Source organism: Rosa rugosa, chromosome 2, assembly GCF_958449725.1.
Source record: "Rosa rugosa chromosome 2, drRosRugo1.1, whole genome shotgun sequence".
NCBI lineage: Eukaryota > Viridiplantae > Streptophyta > Magnoliopsida > Rosales > Rosaceae > Rosa > Rosa rugosa.
In genome coordinates this window covers 14608080-14630039 of record NC_084821.1, presented here as the reverse complement: position 1 = coordinate 14630039, position 21960 = coordinate 14608080, and the positions used below count along the sequence as shown (strand labels likewise).

Sequence of the window (21960 nt, the reverse complement as noted above, 5' to 3'; positions counted from 1 at the left end):
ACCTGCACACAAACTAGAAACATGAAAGGCAACTAAATAGAAAACGAAGAAAGAAAGAAAGAAACATTTGGGTTGCCTCCCAAAAAGCGCTTGGTTTAAAGTATTTCAGCCTGACATAGCAGCTCTTCATCTAGAGTAATTAGGAGGTTTAGGCGCGGTTCGATCAAATGCTTAAGCCTCTTCAAAGATGTTTCATGATCCCTTGATAGCAACTTGGGTAACTTGGGAGCAATGGAAATATAGGATTTGATGCTTCTCTTTTTCTTTCTCTTCTTCCATTGTCTCCTTCTTTTCTTAACTTTAACAATCACGGCAAGAATTATCTCCTTATCTGATTTGAGATATTCACTTATGCCCATCTCCACATGATCAACAAACTCAACCGTTGCGTGGATGGGGAGAACATGTGCAGAGGTTGAATAAGGCGTTGTAGGATCAGATGGTCTTCCATGTGCTAGCAACAAAGGTCCAAATGTAGGAGCTATGATGGAATCTTCTTTTAAGCAATCCTCCCTCTTGGTCTCATAACCTTTTGGATCTTCATGTGATACCATGATTGTTTTAGGCACTTGGGGCACATTTGCATGAAGCTCATCCTTACTTCCTTCATTATAGGATTCATCATCATCAAACGGATCTTCCATTTCCCACTTTTCAAGCTCGGTTATGTAGCATAGTTCATAGTCCTCACAAGTCTCAACATTGAGTTGCTCTTTATATGACTCCTCCAAATCCATTACTTCATCCTCATCAAATGTTGAATCATGGACTGCATCATGAGGTTGACACAAAGCCGTAGTTGTTGGGAGCTCCCCTAAAGTTGCCATCAGTTTAGAAGGGTGCTCCTGAGATATTAAGTTCTCCAAACGCTTTAGTTTTTCTGCCAAATCATCATCAAGAGCTTGCTTTTCCTGAATCCAAGCTTGAAAAGAAACATCTGAAGCTTGTTGTCCCTGAATCAAAGCTTGAGTAGCAGCATTTAGTTCCTTAATAATCTCATCATCATTATTAGACATACCTGAGTTTTGAGGAGGTGGAGCTTGTGGCCAATAGTCATGGTATGAATATGGAGAAGCTTCGAACTCATTGAAAGATCCTTGTTGCATGTTTGGATCGTTATTCCACAAAGAGTAAGGAGGATTATCCCATGCCGGATTGTATGGAGGTGAATAATAATTATTCCAATGCCCTTGGTTGTCATGAAATCCTCCAAGCATGGTATTTTGATCATAGTATCCTTGATATTGGTTGCTTGGACATGTCTCCATTGAATGACCAACCATGGAGCATATGGAACACACCTCATAAGATTGATGCCACATTGAAAAACAAAACAAAAATTAAAGTTAGTAATATATACAAAAAAAATAAAAATAAAACCAAACAATGTGAAAAATAAGTATTTTTCAATCCCCAGCAACGGTGCCAAAAATTGATACGCCCAAAATAGGCGCGCAATTTAACCCTGCAAGATGTAGTCGTTAGCAATATAAAGTAAGCAGGGATCGTTCAAGCAGGGGATTGAGGGTAACTTTATAATTCACACAAAAGAAAACTAAACTAAACTAAACTAACACATAAAAAAAAAGAATAACAAAAATCTGAACTAAACTAAAGAAAACGTCAAACACTAGAAAAGAAGAAAGAAAGATGGAGGGTCAGAAGGGGATAGAAAGGGGCTCTGCAATCCTAAGCAAGAACAATATTTTGGGGTTTTTGGTTTTTAACGAAAATAAAAGAGAAAACAAAAGGAAAACGAATTTGATTTTAGGGTTTGAGAAAATAAGATGGAGAACATGTTAGAGACTTGGAAATCCACCACCAATTACTTTCGAACAATGTTAAGTTAACCTAGTTTCAATTACTAAGGTATGAAACAGAAACCAACCAAGAAACAAGGAGCAGATCATGTCCCTTATTAATGTTTCCCTAATTACTTAGTCTACGTGAACGCACAATAGCTAAGCCTATCAAATATGCAATCAAGGTATAGAACGCTATCCTATCAACAACACATATAGTGTCAACATATTTGAAGCATTAAGATCTCATGGAAACTATTGATTATAGAGTTGCAGTCTAGTGTGGAACGCCTACCTAGCATGCTCTTCTAGTTGTTTAAAACATCAGCTTTTGTCCAAAGCCTTGCATACTTGTGGATTAGAAAACAAGACGATTAGGTGAATTATTTTCTAAACCTAGCTCCAATTACATGCCTAAATCCTATGTTCGCGACCATAAAACAAACACATGCAAAAGTTTTCAATCAAGCAGAAATAAACAACCAATTCACACCAAAGATCAAGAAACTAGATTTAAACAAACATATGTTCTACATAATTGGGGCTTCAAACCTTGCCCCTAACAAAAAGAATATTAGTTACACATTGTTTTGAAAACCAAAATAAAACAAATAGAGAACAAGAAGAAAAAGATGATGGCGGATGAATAAGAAAGAGAGATAGAAGAGAAGGTGAAAGGCGTGGTCGTCCTTTGCAGCGTGTGCAGAAGCTCAATATATATAGGAGCTAGAAGTGCAGCCCTAGTTGCCTTCTTTAACAGTGCTTTGAAAACCTTCCCTAGTTGCTTGAGGATTCCTTTAATTGGTGCTCAATTAAATGATTTTCAAACCTTGGTAATCTTGTCATAATCTTGTAAAATTATTCTAGGACTCTCCTTAATATTTGTAGCAGCAATAACCTTTCAAAAATGCACCCAAAATCCGTCCAAAGAAGATTTCTGCCAAACTGTCCTGTTTTGACTAGGATTCAATTTTTGTCTCTGAAGCTTACTTCTTGGGCAAGGAACGACTTCGTCTTGACACAATTCTGGATGGTTATTGACTCTCACGTGTTATATGACATCATATATTCTAGAATGATCAACAACCTTCTGGAAAAACTCCAAGAAAATCGCCGGAAAAGATCTCCCAAAAAGCTTTGTGAAAAGCTGACAGTTTCTGCCTTATCGGGAAGCTTACTTTGAATTTGATAACCTGCTGTCTCGTCGACGATTCTGACCAGTTCTTTGGCTCTTGTTGAATTATAACATTATGTCTTCAAGGATCGCTGGCCCTTTCTACAAAGATGAAGCTAGAATAATGCAAGAATTGCTCCTCAAAACCGTTCCCAGAAAGCTGATTCTGAAACTGCAGTTTTCTGCTTTGCAGCAACTGTTTTGCACAATGATTTTCGTGGACTTCCCTTGTAATTTCCAGCCAAAAGGTTAATCAATATTGGTCCTTTGCATCAGTACTTCATGTTCCATGGCTTCGTTTCTCCCTTTAAGCTCTTATTTCTCTTGAACTACTTCACGAACTACCTAAAAAGAAAATAGAGTTAAAACTGACTTTTACAAGGAAATAACTAAGAAAAGTATAAGTGTTTAAGTAAAATAGATTCGAGAGAGAATGTAGAGAGAATTGTAGGGAGAATGTAATCATATTATTGAGAATAGGAGCCCTTTATATAGGGATTACATAGTACTAGTTCTAATGTTACATGGAATACTAATCCGTGTAGGATTGAGAAATCTAGAACCTTCTCTCCTATTACTACTCCTAGTTTGATAAGGCACACATAAAACTGATTTTCCTTCAACACTCCCCCTTGTGCCGCTCAAACTTGGTGGTGACGCTTCATCCGTTGCCTCGTTAAAAACCTTGCCAGGTAACAAAAACCCTGTGGGATAAAAATAACCCTGGTCGAAGGACAAAAAGAGCACAACACGTCCTTCACTCTTCGAGATCGAACATGTAGACATCATAACTCCCCCTGATGTCGATATCTCCCCCTGATTGCTACAATCGTGGGAGTTCGGATAACTTTCTCAATCCGATGCTCTTCACATGTTTCTCGAAGGTGGATTTAGGTAACGACTTAGTGAATAAGTCCGCTACATTATCCTCTGATCGGATTTGATTCACTTCAATCTTTAGAAGTGATTGTTGTTGCTGATTATAGAAGAACTTAGGCGATATATGCTTGGTGTTGTCGCCTTTGATGAAACCTAACTTCATTTGTTCAATACAAGCTGCATTATCCTCATAAATGCATGTAGGTTCATCTGTGGTAGACTTCAAACCACAACTTCCTTGAATATGTCTAATTACAGACCTTAGCCATATGCATTCACGAACGGCTTCATGTAGAGCAATAATCTCTGCATAATTTGAGGAAGTAGCAACAAGGGTCCGTTTTGTAGACCTCCAAGATATCGCAATGTTTCCCATGGTAAAGACATAACCAGTTTGGGAGCGACCTTTGTGAGGGTCAGAGAGGTACCCTGCATCAGCAAATCCCATCAAAACATCACTGTCGTTTTGATGGAGGGGAATAGAGTGAGGCCGGCCACCCTTGGTGGTGGCGGCGGCGTTGGCGGCAATATGGCCGGCCAAGTTATCATGTTGGACGGTGGCACCAAGCCTAATGGGGTCCGATCCCATTCTTCCGTCATTCCTCTTCTCTCTGTAGGGATAAAATAGGCCCATATCAATCGTACCTCTTAGGTATCGAAAGATTGTCTTTACACCAATCCAATGGTGGCGTGTTGGCGCAGAGCTATGTGGAGCTAACAAGTTCACTGCGAATGAGATATCTGGTCTTGTGCATTGAGCTAAGTACAATAATGCGCCTATTGCACTTAAATAGGGCACTTCGGCCTCTAATTATTCTTCGTCCTCATCCTATGGACGAAACGGATCTTTTCCGGGCTCAAGACTACGACCGATCATGGGAGTACTTACAGGCTTTGCTTTATCTTCATTAAAGCGCCTTAGGATTTTCTGAGTATATGCAGACTGATGGATCAAAATCCCATCACTACGGTGCTCGAGTTCTAAACCGAGACAAAACAGTGTTTTCCCAAGATCTTTCATCTCAAATTCGGATTTCAAGTATTTAGCAGTTTCCTTCAACTCATCTAGAGTTCCAATTAGGTTCATGTCATCGACATAAACTGCTACGATTGCAAATCCGGAACTTGTTCTCTTAATGAACACGCATGGGCATATTTCGTTGTTAATATATCCCTTCCCAATCAAGTAGTCACTTAGACGGTTATACCACATCCGTCCGGATTGTTTTAATCCATATAGTGAGCGTTTTAATCTTATTGAAAACGCGCTCCGTGGTTTAGAGCCACTTGATTTGGGTAATTGAAGTCCATCTGGAACCTTCATATATATCTCTGAATCTAGATCTCCATAAAGATATGCTGTAACCACATCCATAAGCTGCATGTCAAGTTTTTCGGAAACTACCAAACTGACAAGGTAGCGGAACGTTATAACGTCCATTACGGGAGAATATGTCTCCTCGTAGTCGATTCCAGGGCGTTGTGAGAAACCTTGCGCCACGAGACGGGCTTTATATCTAACCACCTCGTTTTTCTCATTACGCTTTCTAACAAAGACCCATTTGTGGCCAACAGGTTTTACATCTGGGGGTGTCTGCGTTATGGGCCCAAATACCTGTCTCTTTGTTAGTGAATCCAATTCAACCTGGATCGCATCTTTCCATTTAGGCCAATCCGCTCTTCGTTGACATTCTTCGACAGAGCAAGGTTCGATATCATCATATTCTATGATTCCTTTTGCAACATGATATGCAAATGCATCATCAATTGCCATAGAATTTCTATCCATCATCTCATGTACACTAGTGTAATTTATGGAGATCTCTCTATTCACTGGAGTTGGTTCTGACATTGGAGCGTCCCCCAATGATGTCTCTTGAACATAACCATAATCCAGAATATTCTCATGAGATGGATTATTTACATCGATGATTAATGGATTATTTTGTGCCAAACTCGCTTTTCTTTCTTGGGCGAGAATCCATCGAACCTATAGGCCTCCCGCGCTTCCTGGCAGGAGCCATGGGCCTAGCCACAACGTCACCATCACTGTGAGTAGGGACGTTGGCGCCATGCTCAGATATCCTTGAGATGGCGTCATGCCCTCTAATTTTAGGGACATCAATCCTTGCAGGCACGTTTGCAGCAGGTATGTGTGATCTCGTCACTTTAACGATATCAGAAAACGCATCAGGCATCGATTCTGCTACGTTCTGAAGATCGAGAATTCTCCGCACTTCAATTTCGGACTGTGCGGTTCGGGGATCAAGATGAGATAGAGTGGGGACAGACCACGACAATTCCTGTCGTTCCTGTTGAACATTCATGTTCTTATCTCCCCCTAACGACGGGAAGACTGTCTCATCGAAGTGACAATCCGCAAATCTTGCGGTAAAGAGATCGCCTGTCAAGGGTTCTAAGTAGCGGACAATTGTTGGAGAATCATATCCAACGTAGACGCCTAATCGTCGTTGAGGACCCATTTTGGTGCGCTGTGGCGACGCAATTGGCACATAAACTGCACACCCAAATATGCGTAAGTGTGAGACATTAGGCTCATACCCAGTCACCATCTGGGACGCAGAAAAGGGTTGAGTGGCAGTGGGTCTCAGACAAATAAGCACGGCTGCATGCAATATTGCATAGCCCCAAGCAGAAATAGGAAGATTGGTGCGCATTACCAATGCCCTAGCGACCATTTGTAGTCGTTTAATGGCGGCTTCTGCGAGACCATTTTGGGTGTGAACATGAGGAACTGGATGTTCAACTTCAATCCCAATGGACATGCAATAATCATCAAAAGTTTTTGATGTAAACTCCCTAGCATTGTCTACCCTTATAGACTTAATAGGATGATCAGGGTGGTGAGCCCTTAACTTAATAATTTGTGCTAGGAGTTTAGCAAATGCAGCGTTCCTAGTGGACAATAGCATGACATGTGACCAGCGTGTCGACGCATCAACCAACACCATAAAATATCTAAATGGTCCGCATGGTGGTTGAATAGGTCCACAAATATCACCTTGGATTCTTTGCAAGAATGGAATATTTTCTTTAGTGTCCTTTGCATAGGATGGTCTCGATCCTAATTTTGCTAAAGAGCAGGCTTTGCAGAACGAATGATGGGTTTTAGAAACAACCAATGAGGATTTTGGTTGAGCCATGAAGTCACAATAGACGTTAGAAGTAAATTTTGGAGACAAAGGAGCCTTGGTGGCGTCAATGCCACCCTGAGGCCGCAGGGGGATGGCAGCGCCGGCCAAGAATGGCCGGATTTCGGGGTGAATGGCGCCGTGAGGCGCAGGGGCTCCTTCGGTGTCCAAAAACCGAGTTTTACTTCTTTTCGTTCTGAAAAATAGATGTCCGTGTGAAGTCTTTAATATACGGATCATCATGTCACGACCTGGGTGTCCAAAACGGTCATGCCAAAGCCTATATGTGTCAGAATCCCATAAATCATCTCTCATAACATGATTGGATTCAATTACTCGAATAGTGGTTGCATACAACCCACTAGATCGACACATAAGTTTCTCTAAGACTCTTTTATATCCGTAGTCATTAGAGGTGATGCAAAGGAACACTTGTCCATTCTCACAATGTGTTTCCACGTGAAAACCATTGGCTCTTATATATTTGAAGTAATAAAGTTCGAAAAATATGTCTACGACATGAGATAAAATAGATCGATACTTTATTAATAATAGCCAATGATTACATCAAAGTTTCGTGACCATAATCTAATCCAATATAAAAATCAAACTTTAGACAAATTGTAGTCACTCAATTCGTTCGGTAATTCCAATTAAATATGACCAGGGAAGTAGAGAGAGATGTCGGTGGAGCGAAGCTCTCTTAAATACCACTAATCTCAATTACTTTCCTAGACATCATACTTAATTGAGTACGCCTAGAGGAAAAGAGATAATCCAATAAGTCATTTTATTGATTAAGGCATAATTTCCATTACATAATTCTTGGAAATTAAAAGACTATGCTATAAAAAATCTGCGGCATTCTTTCTTCATCGCCAGATTTGAAGTCTTTTATGGCTCGATATCTTGATTACCATTGATCAGGTACTCCATAAAATACCATGAAGATGATGCTCTCTTGATTGAGGTGTATTGACACAATACAAATGGTCTCTAGGACCAATGGCGTTGGAGTAGTGCAATCATGGCCAAAAGTGGCGCCATGGTGTCCAACCCTATTCCCTCAACGTCATGACTCCTATGGTCATGTTAGGGTTTTCTCAATCAATTTGTTCTTTTGTGTTTTTCCACAAGCATGCATAAATAATATGATGCAGAGAGCCTCCGAACAATATTTCATAACTCTTTCAAAGTTTTAGTGAAGCATATATTATTCCATCTTGCTTCTATGTTCGGAAAGTTGTGAATGTTACTAAAACATTCACTAGGCGCAACCCAAAGGTTGTTAGCGTTATCCTCATTCATGTACTCAAACTTGAGGGCCATCTTCATGTGGCGCTTCATCAGGGTAAATGCCCTGGAATTTTTTATCTCAGTTTGTGAGTCTTGAGCGGTTCCTTTAGAACAGGGCTCTTGGATTGTAGGCAAATAAATATCCCGTGCCCGTAGAATCCAATGGAGTAAAATCGAGCTCGTTCAAGTCTTACATCCTGAAGAGGAAAGCAAGAACGTATTAGTTTCGGAGTCAATGCTGCCACGCAAACTAATATAAGATTTCTGAGCCTTAATGCTACCAAGAAATCAATTTCCAAGAATAATTGGATTAGACCGAAACAATGATGTTTGAATGGTCAAAATCGATGCTCACGAACGCTCTTAGTCCGTAGCTTACGAACGCTCTTAGTTCGTTAATTCGATGCTTACGGACGCTCTTAGTCCGAAGTCTTACGAACGCTCTTAGTTCGTTAATTGCGTGAATCCCCACGATTCCGCTTTCTCAAGAATCGAACCCACGTTATAAGAAAGGTGGGATGTAGAAGAAGGGAGGTTGCAAGTCCCCGAAGAAAAGAATGAGAAATTAAACTCTGAAAGCGGGAACTTTAATGTAAATACTTACTTGTTGAAATTCGGAACAGATTCTGTTCTGAACAGCTTGCCCTTCGATTGGTGTACAGGTCTCAAAACAACTCCGATAAGGCTGAAATTCGGAGGTTAGATGGAAGAGACAGATACGAACAACTTTGATGAAGAAAGGATTTTGATCTGAGGTTCCGAACTAGACGTTTCGGGGATTGCAAGCAGACTGACGTGCACAGGAAAGGAGAAGGATGCAGTTGGTGTACGTTGGTGCTGCAGGGGCAGCAGACGTGCAACGGTGCTGTAGGGGCAGCAGGGATATGTGCGCAGGGGCACGTAGGTGAGGCTAGAGTGGGCTAGGAGCTGCGGTGATGAAGAAGATTTTTGGGTTTTTGGTTTTTGGTTTGTGGTTAAAGCTCGTGCTGATAACGTGTTTAAGTAAAATAGATTCGAGAGAGAATGTAGAGAGAATTGTAGGGAGAATGTAATCATATTATTGAGAATAGGAGCCCTTTATATAGGGATTACATAGTACTAGTTCTAATGTTACATGGAATACTAATCCGTGTAGGATTGAGAAATCTAGAACCTTCTCTCCTATTACTACTCCTAGTTTGATAAGGCACACATAAAACTGATTTTCCTTCAACAATAAGGGATTTCACACTATATTTGTCGCATTTATGCTCCTATCAGTTTCCCAGCCAATTAAGAAGCATTAAAACCACAGATATATGTCTAAGTCTGTTGTCCATAATGCTTCTGGAACAACATTTATTTGTTGTTTCTTCTTGTTAAAGACGACAAAAGGTCACAAATCCTTCAAAGTTGGGTTGTTCAGACAACAGAACACTAGGCCAATAACGTTAATATACAACACTTTTTACACAACGATTTTTTTTTTTTGGTTGTGCGATGAAGGAAAGTGAATCATACAACACGTCTAAAAAATTTTCGTCGTATAAGGCTGTTAAAATTCAAAAGTTTTTAGCTAGAAACTCATTGCACAACACTTACAAGAAAAGTTGGTTGTGTGAATGGAAAAAAAAATAAGCGGCACATTTCCCTCCTACTTCTGCTCAAACTTCCCTCTTGTATAGTACAACAGTCTACTTATATCTGTTGTATGAGTGTAACTTGCAAAATGTCATACAACAGTTTTTTACTTTGTGTTGTCCAAATGAGGAAGATATATTGGGAAGGCGTGGATGTGCCCCAGAATGGCATTCATTCCCCCCAAAGCGAATAAATTTTGATTGAAATGTAGGTCACATATATGTACTCCTACAACATAATTACTTATTTGTGTTGTCTGAATGAACAACACATATCTCTAGCGCCAAAAGTGATACTTTAATTGCACATAAGCGGGAATTTTCCCTCTTTGCTACCTCAGTTCAAATTTAAAATGTAGATAATCAGACAACATAACTTGATTTATGTGTTGTTTGAGTCACTGGCATAAAAAAAAAGAATCAAAAGCGTGCCTTTGACAAATTAATCAGGGCTAGCTAGCTATCGTACCATCTCTATTTTGAGTATTCTCTCACTCCCACTTAAGGGCTTAAGGTTGTTTCAACACTTTGACAAAAACTCTCTGTTTTCTTCGAGCCAGCACCCAAACTCTCCCTATTCAGAATTTTCTTCCAGCCAAACAGCCATCACTCACCCAATACGAAAATCAGTCTATTTGAATCACCCAAAACTAAAAGGGAAATCTTCGATTGGGAATCCGGGTCTTCAATTTGGATTAGTAGGTTAGGGTTCTTCAATTGGAAACCCGATTAAGTCACTCTCTCTTTCTAGCTCGTATTCTCCGGCGCGACACCAACAACTTGTCTTCTTCTCTATAACAATCATCGTTTCTCACCTTCTTCACCTCTATAACTGCCATAGAGGAGAAAGAAAGCACACAGATGAGAAAGAATTCGAGGAGAGAGAAAACAGATCTGGGATTTCTCTCTCCTCCATTGTTAACGAGCATGGGTATGGGTAGCAGAACCTCTCTTTTCAATCACCAAGTCCTCCTCTTGGCCTCACTGGTAACCTCTCTTTTCGATCTGTTCATTTTTGAATGTTTAAATCTGTGGGTTATTCTTTGGTTTAAAGAAAGTGATTGAAATGTTTGTTCTTGACGTTTAGGTGCCTTTGGGGGTTGCAAAATAGTTTGCAAAGTCTTTCTCCCTTGTGATTGTTTCAGATGCTTTGGATTACCTCTTAAAATATCTGATAGGACTCTTCCAGAAATTGCAGGGGTGTGTCTATATAAATGTTACTCTATTTGCTTATGTTATAAGTTAATGGGTTCAAGTATACATGGTTGTCCGGCAATCGACTCTATTTTATAAAAGGATTGACCTATCAAATCTTCTAATAGGTTGTGTTGGGTATCATTTTCTTAGATGTGTTGGGTTTCATTTTCTCAAAAAGGATATAATTGGTTTAGATTTGATTCAAATTTAGGAATAATTTGATCTTTTGCAGCAGAGAAAGCTATGGAGGTGGGAGAAGAGATGAAGCAAACAAAGTGGAAGGGAAGTGTTCAAAAGAAAATTTGGGGTTGAGCAGTTAAGTCAATTGGATTTTGCCTTTGTTTCTAATGCATAACACCATATCATGAGTCTAAAATTTGCCGGATTGATTGCTGCTATAGCTTCATATCTGCCAGAAATCACAATGAATGATTTTTACACGTCTTCACTTGCTGTGCTACTTCTGCACAATGTGAACATATATAGATACATAACTCCATATGGTTGATTACATGGTGGTATATATGCTAAGACATGTCCTCTTTATATAGATTGCTTGATTCATAAGTCAAAAGTAAAAACAATTAAGATGAGAGTAACTTCAATTTTGTGTTATTTGCAGTGTTTGGCTGTAACTATATGTAGTACGATAGGGTTTGCATTTTAAAATGAGTTATTATTTTACTTTGTGAAGCGTGTCTTCAATACCTACTGTGTGAATGGTAAGAGATTTGACTTTCTTGTTAATGGATTTAGGTGTTGAGTGCTCCATACCTCCAAAGCTAAGATGCAAGTGAGATTGAGAGGGACATAATAGCAAGAATTGTCAATTATATTTTGAAATTTTCTTTGGGTTATATAACATTAATTGAATGTAATATGCCATGATTAGGTGACTTCCTAATTATCAGTGATGGTATTAGCAAAGTGGTGTGAAGCTCATGGATCAAACATGCTGCTCTTTTCTTCACACCTATGTGTATACTTTAAGGTCAGTACGTAGTAGGTTTAATTTTGATTTTCATTTATCAGGAATTACTGCCATATAGCTTGAGAAGCAGAGGTCTGAGATATGTGTTGGGCTGTAGTGTTTTTAAGGTATGAGATCTATGTTATTTTTTTTGCGGTGAATCAGCAATTGATAAAGAAATAGTATTTATGAGACCTAAGGCTTCTATTCTTAACAAGTTACAGACTTTATACTCCCAGTTAGACTTCATACTTTACGTTACGAACTTTCTAGCTGATGATGTTCTGTTCTCATAGTAATATTGTTGACACTGTGGAAACATAATGAGATTTTGATATAGTGAGATTTTTATGTATGATTTTTCTACTTAATGTGAATCTTTTATAAGAAGTTCAATTTGATGTTCTCTTGCGTCGACTAAAAACTACTAAAGCAATGCATGCAGTGAGGTAAATGGAACCTGTCCTCCCTAAAAACTACTTTTGTCCTGGATTACATTACTTGTATTACTTGCTTCACTTTAATTGCTCCAAATTGTAGTACGTTTCATGCTCTTTTTAATAGAAGTGCCGAATACTACCTCTTTTCTCTTGCTTGGTGCTATACCTTAGACATGCTCTTGCTTTTGCAGGTAGCTGAGAGCTTGGAGCTGGTGAGAAGAAACTTAATTGTAGTTGATAAAGAGTGAAAACATTTGTTGCTTGGTAATTTTTCTGGATCTATGATACTTTGCAATTTTGAATCTGATCAATTTCAATAACTTGTATTTTTTTTTGTTTGATTCAGTGAGCCTTTCATTATTTCTAGGTTTTCTCATTTGTTTTTATTGACTGATGTTGTGACTTTGGGAAAATACTTGAGACCTTGACGATCTAAATATGTTTGTTTTGAAAGAAACCTAGAAATTGAAATACACAACTAACTGGAATTGATTTTACAACTCTCTATTAATCCAATCTTTTCTCTTCCTTTCACAGATAGCATATGCTATGTTAACATAGTACAAATTAAAGTTCTATATTAATCCAGCCTATCCTCTGGCTTTTGCAGATAACTGAGATCCTCAAGCTAGTAAGAAGGACATACTCATTCTGGATTCTGCAAAAGAGAGGAAAAATATTGATCCTATGGGCGCACCATTTTCTGCTTCTGCTGGCATATAATATTCACATGCAACAGCTACTCATGTTTTTTTCAATAATCATATTAGTTTTTGATGGTTTATGTATATTGATAATGGCATGGCACTAGAACGCTATCTTGTTTTGGAATAATTTGTATCAGTTTTGGATATCCCAAGTAGATGGGCATGTATTAGAATACTTATTTTCTTTTAATGTTGGCTTGGATGATTATTAGGAAATGCTCCCTTTTAACATTTGATGTATATAGAATGGGTTGGATTACTCATTTGATGGTTTGTAATGTGTTTTCTTTCCAATTGATCGCGTTCATTAGGTAAAATGAAGCATTTTTGTGCACAAAATATAGGAAATGAAAATGATTGTACAACAGTTTTATAGTGTGGCAATTCAACGTCATCTGAATACACAAAATTGGGTCATTCACTCAATGCATTCTTTACAATCACACAACGGTAAAAACTGAACTCGGTTGTCCAAAACTAATTCACACAACAATCATACTGTACAACTGCAGTGTGATGGTATATCAGACGACGGTGAAATTAAAAAAAATATTGTCTGACTAGGCTTTCCAACAACAACTTGGAAACAAGTTCTGTTGTATGAAGGATGCACATGCCACACACAGCACGGCTGCGCGGCAACTGTGCCTGGCATCTGCCGAGGGAAGGTACAACGCATTTAACAAAGAAACTGTCGACTGTTTGTGTTTCATACAACGGCTTTCCACCGTTACACAACGGAGATCGTCCTACTATTTTTCATCACACAACGCTCCGATACACAACGGAGATCGTCCAAATCACACAACGATTTTGGTCCGTTGTCTGTTAGCTTTTTTGGCCTAGTGGAACCTTGCGAAATTTCTGTTGTGTGAAGGAGGTGAGACGACAGAGGATGTCTGTTGTCTGATGCCGTAAGAGACGGCAACCGGATACACAACAGAAAATTTGCATATCAGACGACAGATATCATCTGTCATCTGAAGGCATTATTGGCATAGTGATTGTATGTGTGTTGATCTCTTCCCACATGCAATCCATATATCGGAAATTGTGGAATTACCCAATATGGTGTTTCATTGTATGAAATGAAGCATACGACATTTGGGATGAAGAATGATAAAAAAGGCCATATGTGCTTCTACCTTGTGAGCTTAATTCAATTTTGTAAGTACTTTCTGAGGTTGAACTCATTTCATGATGAGGATAATGAGAATGGAATGAATTAGGGTTATCACTATATTGAGTTCCTGTGTCCATTGAGCCAAGACTTGATCGAAGAAAGTGATTCAAACTTATTTAGAGACAAATGGCTATCGTGTCTTCCTTGTGTATCCCTAGCTCCAGAATTGTATTCACGATTTGCACTAAGATAAGTAGTATGATCATCACTACTATATTGGTTGTAGTGCCATGATTTTGCCACTCCCCCTATCGGATTGATATGGGAAAGCATAATTCCAAGTTTGGTCTTTTTTGCTCCCCAAATTAGGGTAAGAACTTGCCATTATGTAGAAAACTAGACAACTACAAAAACAATCTAAAATTTATGAACAAATTATTTATACTAAAGTGTTCTCATTACGTTTAAAATTATTATCTTACACTTGTATTCATATTGTAGTTACCTATTGAAACTAATTAAAGAACACATCTTGACAATTTATGTATGGAATATAGGTAGGCACTAAATAAGATTAAGATCTTTGATTGTTTCTAACTTTCTACATCTGTTAAATTATCTACTGAGTACTGACTACAATATTTTATCTATTGAGTGATACTAAATAGTTTCATAAATAACAAAAACATGATTACTAGACATTTTCATAAATAATAAATCTCATAATAAAGGAACAATTTAAAATATAATTACCCTTTCTTATATATAAATTATGCAGTTTTCTGATGGGAGGGCCTCCAAAACTTGCGGAGCGACCCAGACATGCAAAACCTAGGTTTCGTGATGGCAGCGGGGAGCGTCGTGCTCTCCAGACAAGACAGAGGCTAGTGGACGGCGGTGTGGGTTTGGAGAGGTCGTGGCCTCTTCTGCAACGGCGTTGGAATCTGGACCAAGTTTTTCGAAGGCACCGGTTGAGTCAATTCTCGGCTGAGGGTGGTTCTGTGAAAGTGGATTGCCGGATTGGGTCGGAGTCGCGCCGTTGGTGTCGACGCCGGCAGGTTTCGGGGTGACTGGAATCTGCGTCATTGTGGCGGCGTCAGCTGGCCAAGATTGGGCTCAAGTCGGGGCTGCTGAAGATGCTAGTTTCAATGGCGTTGGGCTATGCGGCTGTGCCGCGCTTCGTGGAGGCGACAGGAGGGCCGGTGGTTGGGACTGGTATGTTGGAGATTAGTGCGGCGAAAGATCACGGGGTAGAAGACGGTCCAGAAAAATCGGCGGGAAACCCTAGTTTTGAACTAGGTTTACGTTAGTTTGACTGGGCTAGCTTCTGGGCCGAAGCCAGGGATTGGGCCTATTTGGCTAAAATCTGAAAATGGGGGCTATATACTACAGACCCTCAAGAAGAGCCCAAGGAGCAACCTGATGCCGAGGTTGTTGGCTACTAAGGGGGCTGCAGATGGTGCTGGTTCCAACCCTACGGGGAAGGCACTCGCGCTTTCTTAAGTGCCCTAAGCCTCTAGACATTCTGGACTCAAGCCTTTTGAAGTAGGGGTAATTTCTATAAGCTTTTCGAAGATGTTTCTAGTTGATATTTGTACCACAATTGCGTGCTTGGCAAATTAGACTAGATGAATATTTTTTCTTTAGAGAGCGAGATTATTCTTGCATAGATTAGGCTTGCTGTTCAGTGAACGTCCCTTTAGATTTTAATGAGTTTAGTTGTGGCTTAGATAAGTTACTCGGTTTGTCCCGGGATTTCTTATATAAGTTCTGTTAGACTCTGGCCTGTTTCATGGCTTGATTACTAATGAAATCAATTCCTATTCAAAAATATATATATATAAATTATGCAACCAACAATAAATAAATAAATAAATATATATATATATATATACGGATCAAGGGACATCAAATTTTACACAAATTTTGACACACCTTGTGAGCCATTAGATTTTAAAATGGTCAATGGTTCAAATTTATTCTTTGAATGATGTCAACACAACACCAAGTGATGTGGAAATTACATGGCATTACATATTTCTTCAAATTAAACTTTTCTTCATTAAAAGATAAAAACAAAATTTAAATTTAAAAGATCAAAATCAACAAAAACTAAAAAGAGAAAAAGAAGAAGAACAAGAATTCTCAGTTCCTATGAAAAATTCTGCAGGCCTTCAATTATATTCCTCCTTTGGATATCCTCTTCGCAGCTACATATGAGTTCAAGTCCTTTATGAATCCCTTATAAACCCCACCAAATCCTCCCTGGCCAAGCTTTTCTTCCTCTTGAAAGTTACTAGTTGCCCGAACTAGATCGCCGTACAAAAACTTTATGGGGCCAGTCCCTTGTTCAAATTCATCGTCAATGGCATCACCAATAGGTTCTTCATCGCTGTTCGTTGTTTCTTTCTTCTTCCAAAAGATAAAGCTGACCAAAGCCAGCAAAAGACATGACACAGATGAAAATTTTCCTGTTTGCCTTTGCAAGTTTGCAGCAAGCTTTTTCTATTATTTGTTCCATGGCTATCTCTTCCCAATTATGACATTTTTCTCATGGGTCTACAGGGCATGACCACACAGTATAACCCCTCAGCAAATCAGCTCACATTACAAGGGACTTGGGATTGAAATAAGGAGGAGTATAATTGAAGGTCTGCACACGTTACAAGGGACTTGGGATTGGAATAAGGAGGAATATAATTGAACCGAATTTTGATGGGAACTGGAAATTCTTGTTCTTCTGCTCGTTCTTCTTCTTTTTCTCTTTTTAGTTTTTGTTGATTTTGATTTTCTAAATTTTAATTTTGTTTTTTTCTTTTAATGATGAAAAGTTTAATTTTAAGAAATATGTAATGCCATGTAATTTTCACATCACTTGGTGTTGTATTGACATCATTCAAAGAATAAATTTGAACCATTGAACATTTTAAAATCTAATGGCTCACAAGGTGTGTTAAAATATGTGTAAAATTTGGTGTCCCTTGATCCGGACCCTATATATATATATATATATTTTAACATACATTTTAGAGCTGAAAATTAACCGAGCTTGTTATTGTATCGAGTCTTCAACTCTTTTTCTTTGCTCCAGCTCGCATCTCTTTCGATTCTTCACAGTCTTTGCTTTCTCTATTTTTGTTGGCTTGCTTTGTGAATTTAGTGATAAGAAGTTAGGAGAGATTGATAGATATAGGTAGATTTAGAATTATTATGAAGTGTGAACAAACATGATTTGATAGGTTTTGGGGTGTATCCAGCCTTGATTGCAAATAGAATCATGATGTGGTTGGAGACTTGGAGCATGTGTACTTTGGTAGCAGATAAAAGTAAAGAGAGTTTTGTTGTATTCAGTTTCAACTTAATTGAAAAAAAATTAAAAAAAATCAGAACTTCATATTTTGTTGGTGACATATGAATTTCACAGAAATTTCGGACAAAATTTTGGTGTGAATTGTTAAATATATTTTGTGTATGTAGATATTTCAGAAATTAAGAATTTAGTAGAGTACGGAAAATTTTGGAAAATTTTGGGAAACTCCTAACGGAAATGATATAGCATATGAATTTCATTTCAGTATTTTAAATTTACGGAAATTTCGGCAGTTTCGAAGAAATTTAAAACCTTACATAGGATGGAATAATGTAATCTGTAGGTATACCTTGCAGCAGAATAGAATAACGCACTGTTCTAATGGAACAAAGAACAGTATCAATCCACTTTTGTGCAAAACCCATCTTAGATAAAAGAGCATTTAAAAAAGTCCACTCCAATCTATCATATGCTTTACTGATATCTAACTTAAGGGAGAAGAATCTGACCAAAATTAAAAAACTCAAGGGAGAAGAAACCCCCTATCTCTTTTATGATTATGATTTAACAATCGGGTTATATCTTCAAATACTCTTGTCTCCGCATCTCTCTCTCTCTCTCTCTCATCAATAGCTGCTTTATTTTCCCACACCGCTTCCGAAGTTCAAAACTAAAACAAGTTCTAATCTTTCTCCTATTTGGTGATTCCATTGGTTGGATTACTTCTGCAAAAGTCATAGACACGGTGGTAAGTGAACTAAATAACGGAGTTTTGGGTTCTACTGAAACACCAATTTTTTTGTTTGTTTGTTACATACTGAAACACCACTTTGTTTGTATTTTCATTCTTTTGGTTTGCATAAAATCATATTTGGTTCCATTGATAGAAAATAAAATCTAGTCCATTGTGCAATCCTTTATCAGTTGTTTGGTTTTCTGAAAAGAAAAAGAATCAGAAAATTCAAAGAACCTTAATTTATAGACTTGGCGGTTTGTATTTTAGTAATCTTTTCATCTTTTAGACCCTCAAGGGAGGTCGTACGTTCTGTTTCTAGGAATCCTATAGAAGATTAAGGAGTAAGGATGCTTTGGTTTGCATATTGATGATTGTGAGTGCGTATGCTCTGATTTATTGATAAAAAAAGAATGAACTACATTATTTGGAAGTCGGAAAAATTGGAAGTTTAATGCTAATGTTCTTGAGTTGGGTAGAATGAGTTTAGTGCGTATGCTGAGATTCTGGACTTTTTTTTTTTTTTTGGCTACTGGTCATTTTGCTTCTGTGTCTAAAACAGCAAACCATGTAGACAAGAGGGCTCATTTCTTTTATCTGTACTATATTTCGAGGTGTCTGATCTGAATCGTAGATCTCTTTTTTTCTCCTGTTCTTTTCAGTATTGCAGGTTCGAGATGTCTCAAGATTCAGGGTTGAGAGCGGTGTGTCACGGTTCAGAAATAATGAATATTAGTGAGTCTAAGTTTTGTCTTGGTTAATTTAAAAGTTAATTCAAGTTTAACTAGGTCGCCTTGTTGTATAATATTCACATAATACTGATAATAGGAATGCTGCAAACCAACGCACGTGGCTACCTTGAAAAGGCATTGTCGGAGCAGGAAAAGGCATTCTTAGAGCAGGATGAAGCCTTGAAAGTATCCGAAGCTCAGAAGAAAGATTTGAAGAAACAGCTTGAGGAGAGTGAAGCTCAGAACGAAGTGCTTAAGAAACAGCTTGAGCAGAGTGTTTCTCGGAATAAAGTGCTACAACAAAGGGTATATACTTGTTCCTCTCTACTGAATATCAATTTTTGTTTCTATTCTATATCTTTCACCTGTGCAATGAACTAATACATTCTATATGGTGTACTTCTGACGCCATTTTGAAACTGTTTGTATTTAAGTTTAATGTAGACATTGTGATGAAAACCGTCTTTTAGTTGTGAAATTTCTTTCTGTATTTCTGAGTAATGCTGAACCGCAAAATTGTAAACTGTGTCCTATACTTCTACTGTAGCCGTTGATATAATCTCTTGGCCATGTTGATTCCTTAATGTACTCTGGCTATTATTATTTGGTGGCAGCTGATCATCTGGTGACCAATTTTTTATTTTTTTGGGTTACCTTTAATGACTATTTCCCATAGGGAATTAAATACAAGGTAGAGTTTCTAAATCAGTCAGATAACAATACCAAGGTTAATGATTGATAAACACTTGCTTGTTATCCAATTATTCATTGATTCCTTGAAGTCAAGCAAGGGGCGCATGGCTGTCTGTTGATTGATTCTGGTATACTAATAAAACTTGAATCTCAGCCTGTAATTCAAGTTCTCATAGACACCTTGAAGTCAATCAAGGTTGTCCGTCGATTGAATCTGAATGTAGACTCAAGTGGCTATGTGTGGACTGTTTAATTCTTTTCTATAGCTAGTCTAATGTCTAAATCTGACAGGTTGAGGTCCTCTTATCCATTATATATTATTCAGTATGAGCTAATTTAGTGTATTTGTCTTTCAGAATAACAGCATTAGGTTGGAATATCTAAAGGAGTTACAGCTTTCAGAAGAACATAAGGTGTGAGTTTCAAGAATTTTTCTTTTTTGCACCTTTGAGATTCAAATGAATTTATCTTTGCAATTCTGGATCTGTTGATTGACTGGCAATTGCAGAGAGAAAAGAATGAATTGTTTAAAACAATCATTGAATTGGAAAAGCAGCTTGACGTCAAAACTGCATTGGCGCTAGAGATTGAGCGTATAAGAGGTGCTTTATTGTTAATCAAACAAATGCATGAAGATGGGGATTTGCAAGGGCGAAATAAGATGAATAAGATTGAGGAACTGTTAAAGAAGAAGGAAGAGGACTTGACCATGGTCGAACTTATCGTCAAGGAGTGGATAAGTAATGATGAAATTCAGGAAGCTCAGAAGGAGTTGATCGTTGTATGTTTATTTGTTCTTTCTGTTTTGTGGTTAAAACGATATAACAAATCTCCTGATAAGTATGAACTGTATGATTAAACTAATTTGCATGCTTTGATTGATGAGAATCTCCCATATTTTTTAATTAAAAAGCACATTGAAAGAAAGAGCCTTTTTTTTTTTTTTTTTTTTTTTTCTGAAGGCCAAATCGTTACAACCTTTAAAGGATGCTGGTTTTGGAAGTCTCAAAGGCATGCATATTTTTTCATTTCAATTTGTGGCTTAATAATCCTTGTTGAGCTCCTTGCTTATCATGTGTTACTGCTCTTCTCATGTTGTTTGAGTATAAGTTTTTGTTCTCTGCAGGGACTGTGGGATTCATCAAAGCAGGCTTTTATTCATGTGAAGAGAGTGGGAGTTGACATCAATCCATTTCAAACTGCAACCAGCAGAAATTTTTTCAAAGAAGCAAATATTGAATTGTTGGAGTTGTGGTCTTTATGGGCCGATTATACTAGGGACGAGAGCTGGCACCCATTCAAAGTTATTGTGGATAAAGTAGGAAATGCAAAGGTACACATTCAAGTGATTCAACAAATTTTGCTTCAAGTCCTTTAACTAAAACCATTGCTTTGTGAGTATTCTATGAACTGGCAATCGTCAGATACAAAGGAGGGAGATTGTGTTTGATCTTATATATAGACTTCATTAGGCTTCTTGTTCTTTTGTTAATGGACTGTCCTTGGATCACTGCAGGATCCAAGTTTACATCCTTGTTACCTTCTTTCCAGCTTCTATCATGCTGACTAGGTTATATTGGATGTTGCTATACAGGAAATTATTGATGAGAAGGATGCCACATTGAAATTTATAATGAACGAGTTTGATGAAGAATTTTACAAGTTTGTCACAACTGCCTTGGTCAAAGTGAACGAGAATGAGAACAAGAATGATCCCAGTTATAATCATATAAGACCCGTGATGTGGAACTGTAAGACAGGGAGGAGAGCTACAGTTAGAGATGTATATTTGAAAGCGGTGGATTGGTGGAACAAAGCATAAAGTGAGAAGAATATGGTAAATTTATCTTGAACTTTAGAGTTTCCAAATCAAGAGAATTCGTTGTTTGAGTTCTTAATTTCATGTTTCTATGCGGTTGTAATCTTTCGGACATCTTTCGGAATGAATTGTAGCAAAACTTTAGAACCAGTCGGTCCTTTGCTATAAAATCTGATATGGTAATGAGGATGACATCTTCTGAATGAACTTGTTTTAACTACATTGTGGTAGTTTATTTATATTGTTGAATGTCACTCAAATGTGGTTCCCTACAAATGACTAGTGTTTCATTGCTTGATCGATCACCATAGATTG

The 21960-nt window shown here is 38.0% G+C and overlaps 1 protein-coding gene and 1 long non-coding RNA gene across 4 annotated transcripts; both read left to right on the top strand.

The window, feature by feature from the left end:
• Nucleotides 1-11907: 11907 nt before the first annotated feature.
• LOC133728272 (uncharacterized) lies at nt 11908-13476 on the top strand. The gene is made up of 3 exons (XR_009855763.1): nt 11908-12110; nt 12721-12793; nt 13140-13476. It is a non-coding gene; the product is annotated as an uncharacterized LOC133728272 (long non-coding RNA).
• A 4715-nt stretch (nt 13477-18191) lies between these two features.
• LOC133733763 (factor of DNA methylation 4-like) lies at nt 18192-21852 on the top strand. Of its 3 annotated transcripts, none has more exons than XM_062161402.1 (7): nt 18192-18417; nt 19073-19137; nt 19231-19439; nt 20183-20239; nt 20335-20607; nt 20953-21159; nt 21421-21852. In XM_062161402.1, exons 2-7 carry the CDS (start codon nt 19080-19082, stop codon nt 21646-21648), a joined length of 1032 nt encoding a protein of 343 aa, XP_062017386.1. In that variant the 5' UTR covers nt 18192-18417; nt 19073-19079; the 3' UTR covers nt 21649-21852. The 3 variants fall into 3 exon arrangements, with proteins under 3 accessions (XP_062017386.1, XP_062017387.1, XP_062017388.1); XM_062161403.1 differs by having other exon boundaries at nt 19065-19137; XM_062161404.1 differs by having other exon boundaries at nt 21343-21481.
• Nucleotides 21853-21960: the final 108 nt, after the last annotated feature.